This window comes from Pygoscelis adeliae, unplaced genomic scaffold, assembly GCF_000699105.1.
Source record: "Pygoscelis adeliae isolate BGI_AS28 unplaced genomic scaffold, ASM69910v1 Scaffold15, whole genome shotgun sequence".
Classification (NCBI taxonomy): Eukaryota; Metazoa; Chordata; class Aves; order Sphenisciformes; family Spheniscidae; genus Pygoscelis; species Pygoscelis adeliae.
In genome coordinates, this window is record NW_008824988.1 from 2,079,835 (window position 1) to 2,085,079 (window position 5,245).

Sequence of the window (5,245 nt, forward strand, 5' to 3'; positions counted from 1 at the left end):
GGCTACATCAGTGGACATGGGAAGGGCTACAGATGTCGTCTGTCTGGACCTCTGTAAGGCCTTTGACATGGTCCCCACATCCAGAAGGTAGTGGTCAATGGCTCAATGTCCAGATGGAGATTGGTGCCATGCAGAGATGCACAAAAGCAGTTCTAAATTAATTACCTTGGGTATTGGAAGGTGTGTATCCATTGCTGGCCCCTAAACACTATCTGTGGAACCATGAGGGTTCAGGGAATGTGTTCCAAGAGCATAGGCATTCCTAGTAACAACAACAACAAAAGTGTAATAATTGTTCAGTTAATGCCATGAAGATACAACATGGCAAATACATGTCCTGTGGTGAAGTCATACGGTAATATGAAATACATGCAAATGATTATATGCAAATACAAAATAAAACCAAAGTCTGAAGAAGAGTTTGAGTTTATACATCTAAGAACTTGCATGTACATTGATCCAAGGGATAAGGAGTGCAATCACAATACCAGAACTCTTAAAATTATTATCTTAATCATATAAAAAGTCTTAATTTATATAAAACTGATCATGCATCTTAATCTAAATATGGGAAAAATTATGTTTGTTGGCTACCTGGCACTGAAATTGTTTATTCATGCCTTCTGCCCTGGGAAAAACCCTGACAGACCTGTCTCACAGATTTGATATTTTGGGATCCTGTAACTTGTGTTTAGTCTATCAAAGCTCTACTGACCTAGCTATGTGAATGAATTACTGATATACTATGTTACTACTACTATTCTTATTCTCTAATGATTACCATATACTCAGTACTGTACCTAAACTAAAGGTACTAAAAAGTAGCTAAAGCTACTAAAAGAGTTAGGATCAAATGACATCTGGACACTGTAGCAGTGTATCAAAGGCAATTAGTGGATTAATTCTCAGTTGTCTCTTGAATCTGTGTACATGGCGAAAGCCACCATTACAATACTGTCCTGCACAGAAAATAGCATCTAGGCCTGGAACAGACCTTCTAGATCAAGTCCGCTATTTTCCTCTTACGTTCATATAATCACATTCATAAGTTTGTTATGTTATTGCCAATTAGCAGCAGAATGAAAACAGCATAATTAAGTTTCACAACTGAAACTGATTCTGTTTCTTCTTTCTTGCCTTCATGCTTGAGAAAAAGGGAGCAGGTAACATTGAATGATGAAGGGCTGGAGAAGGTGCTTGAAGAGCACCTTCATGAACTGCAAGATTCTCACAAACTACATAGTTGTGATTGATTTTTGAGGTTTTTCTACAGCTGGTAGGCATGATGATTTCACTGTCATGTAGGAACAGTTTAATAAATTCAGATCAAAGTTTTCTTATGCCCATGCTCTCATTTTTCATATTGTTATCTTGCAATGATATGTAGAGGCATGGTATGTATACCCATATGTATCGGCATTATTTAGGCCCATGACTAACAAAGATATGCGTTGAAGTTCACAAAACTGTACACCGGGGAGAAAAATATTTGAGAGTATGTTTGTAAAAGTGGTAGGGAACTCGAACAAGTAACAGTTATTGTAGCAGAGCACAATTTGAATCCAATATGGACCCTTTGGAACTGTCAAATGCAGAGGAATTACTCAAACTACGTGAATTATAAAGAGCTTTTAGATAACTACTTGGACTTCTAGGTACGCTGGTACCTTTGAGAATGTGGCTTTTATGCCTGTCAGACTGAGTTTGTGATTTCTTTTTAAAAAGACGTGTACAGCTATAAAATCACATATAGGTAGAGCCCACTTCCACTTCTACAGAAATATCTGTGTTTTTAAAATAAAGTGATAGATGTGTTCTATAAAGTGTACCTGCAGACCTTAAAAGCAATTGTCATCTTAAAGACATATAGTTCGGTGTATAAACACTGCTTTAATCCATAATACAGCTTTCTCCCCTTCTAAATATATTTGGTAATTGTTCCAACACCACTGTAAGCTAACTTCTGGTGAGTTCTAGGGGGTTTTTATTAGCAAGGAGTAGTACTTCATAACTGTACAATTTCTAAGCACCAGCTGAAGTTTTTTCAATCCCTTTACTGTATTTATATTTCCCCAGGCTCCCACTAGTTTGATTCCTTCTTAGACAAATGTTTCCAGTAGCTGCAGGTGTCAGAGCTACCTGATTGTTTGCCTTGAGGAAACAGAAGATTTGCTGTTAGTTAAAGGTTATTGATACAGGGAAGCTCCCTGGTTTGTGTGTCTGCTTATTGATGAGTAGGAATAACTTTCCATTAAAAGGTGTATGTCTGATGTGATAAAAAAAATTCTAGTCACACACACACACATACATACATAGCATTGGCTTTTGTTATTTTAGCTCATTCAACGTGATAAGAAGATTTTCACCTAAAAAAATATTACTCAAATACACTGTCTTGTTAAAGCCAAACATTTTTAGGAAGTTCTAGTGATCCAGGAAACTTATGTAATGTCAGAATGGAAAGGAGAATTGTAAAAGCTGAACTTTTGGATTTAAAAAATACTACTTTGAAACAAAGCATTTCACATAAATGTTTAAAATATTCTGTTCAACAAGGACATAGTTCAGAATTTTGAAATACTTTTGCAAAATGGAGTGGATGCCTTCTAGTTATTTGTTTCCTTACTATCTTTTAGTAGTGACGTAAGTTTGATCTTGCTTATTGTAATTCTGTTTTCCAGGACCATCACCATTTTGTCAGACAGTTCAGAATACAGCTGGAGTTTATTTGCCTTCAAATTACTCTATCTCAAAATTCTTCTCCCCGGTTGCAACAAAAAATCATAGATTAAATTTAAGGTGGAATGCTGTAATATTTAGTAATGATTCAGTTTAATTGTGTAAGATATATAAAAACCACCCTGGTTAAACTAGTCCCCATAATCAAGAAGAAATTAGTGTATCTAGAAGGATGATCTTGATCCTCGATTTTCCCAATTTTTTTAATCTAAGCAAAGAAGATGTATTCCATGAAATTCATGCCAAACTATCTATCATTGTATTTACACAGTTTTGGTTCCCAATTTGATGCACTTTAATTTTTCAGATTTTCAGAAAGTAACAAACATCTATCCTTTGAAAATCCTCTAGTCTTTGTTACTTTCTAATTCATTCTTTATGTTCAGTAATTTAGTTTTTACACCCCATTCCAGACTCCTCTATCTGAACTGTGAATATGCCCAAGTGGGAAGAAAAAAAGTCAGATTTCTAAGCTGAAAGTGTGAACCCAGCTTCAACAAATTGTATTCATTCTTCAACCTTAGTAACCGACATGCCCAAGGCAAAAATACAGTATCTTGGGCTAAAATTAAGGATCTCTCAAAAAATTCTCCACTATTGCAGTTTCCCTTTGGTGCTCTGGGACAAAGTGCAGTTCCAGTAAGTTTTTTAAAAGTCCTAAAAATTAATGTTTAGCAATCTGATTGACTAAGAAAACTGATTTATGCTAGGCATTTTGGAAGGTGACATTAGACAGTTGCTTGTAACTCCAGATGTCTGAATAGCTTTTAAATCTAGTCCTTGGTTTCAGCTTGAAAGACAACAAAAAATGTACACGTTTTCTGAAACTATGCTTTATATATATAAATGCCTTGATTAAAATATTGTGTAGGGCCAGGAATAAAATATTGCCTAGTCTGCACTGGGATAGTTTTCTACAAGATTTCCTGTCTCTGCCAGTGTATTGCTGGAAATTTACTGGAGTTGGGTATATATCAGCAAGCTTTTTATACAGTACCTTCTTAACTCTCAGAACAGTCTACACCATATACTATTAGAACATTAATAACTTCCAGTAAATCTTATGTTTTTTAATGCTAATGCTAGGTCACTAGTAAGCAGTGCTGAATATTTAATTCCTGGGTAGATGGGATTGTAGTTAAATACTGTTTTTTCCCAAATAATCACTAGCAAAAAAAAACCCCACCACAAATAAGAACAAGCTAAACTGCCATTCATTGCAACTGGCTTTCTGGGTTTTGTTTGGTTTTGTTTTGTTTTCCCTCTCTCTATTACTGTGCTAACCACATACATAAACACCTTTGGCATACAATGTGTGTGCTAAAATTAAACAGCACATCCTGAACAATTTTCTCTGATCTTCTCCCATACTGCCTAAAAGAACCAAAGAAGTCCCAATTAATGTTTTAGAAATAGCTTTAACAAAGGTAGAAAGCAGTTCTGCAGAATTCTCACAGAACTTCAAAAATGACACAAATGAATATTTGGAACTGGTGCCTGAGACATCCCACAGTAAAATTCCAAAATGGTGCTCCGTAACCTAAAAGCATCCTCAGTCGCCTCGGCAAGGCAGTCAGACCTCATGGCCCTCGCAGAACAGCCAGTGTGGACAAGTGCCTTGGCAGCCCTCCTGACAGCAACACAGCATGACACCTCTATCCTCAATGCTCCGATTGCCTTCATGACTTCACTGTTGGTTTTTAAAGTTCTTAATTGTGCAGCTTCTCATAATACTCTGACTCTCAGCAGATGCATTTACATCAGCGATCCAGTATCACTTACGTTGTATAGCCCATGCCATTTTGCGTCACAAGGATAGCGGAGGAACGGTAGACAAGAAGAAGGAAAAAATTTAAGTTGTGAAATCATAGAGACATAAAGGTAAGATCAAAAAAACAGAAATAAGTGTCCCTGCCTTAACAATCCCATTATGAAATGTAACTGTGTGAAAATCAGGGGAAAGCAATGCCTCCCTTCAGTGGCATTCTTCATGCAGGAAAGATTATCCCCTTTTTATCTAACGCTCAAAAGCAGAAGACCTTTATCTAGATTTAGAAGGGAGACATATGAGTTATAAAACTCAGTATTGCTGTGCGGACTCCTGGAAATCCTCTCACTTACAGAAATTCAGAATTTTGAGTGAACTCACCATGCTCAATGCCCTGGAAAAATTGTCTAGAAAGTGATTAATTGAAATCAGTTTGCAGGGCAGATTGTAAACTAAGCTAGCCAACAGAAAATGCAATTTGCAGCTGTGACTTCTGTGGGAGTTAGGTGTCCAAAGCAGCCCAGTGCCCTTTTCCTCTGCCTGTAAAGAATGAAGAGAACATTCAGAGGTAATTTTTGGGCAGGGGTACTGTACTCAGAGGGACTCCCCTTGTCCCAGAGGCTGTCCAGCATCAGCTCAACATGCCAGTTGCATCAATCTTTCTGTGTGCACTTTCTTCTGAGAAGATCTTCTATGCCCCATATCCAATGAGTACAGAGGGCCCCAAATCACTCCTCT

At 37.0% G+C, this 5,245-nt stretch overlaps 1 protein-coding gene across 1 annotated transcript in view; it reads right to left on the reverse strand.

Moving 5' to 3' along the window:
* The window catches only part of LRRC72 (leucine rich repeat containing 72), a 31,101-nt gene extending 26,561 nt beyond the window's left edge, over nucleotides 1-4,540 (reverse strand). Inside the window, exon 1 of the mRNA XM_009326120.1 lies at nucleotides 4,522-4,540. Within this exon, the coding sequence (XP_009324395.1) occupies nucleotides 4,522-4,540 (19 nt within the window). The remainder of the gene's footprint in view (nucleotides 1-4,521) is intronic.
* Nucleotides 4,541-5,245: the final 705 nt, after the last annotated feature.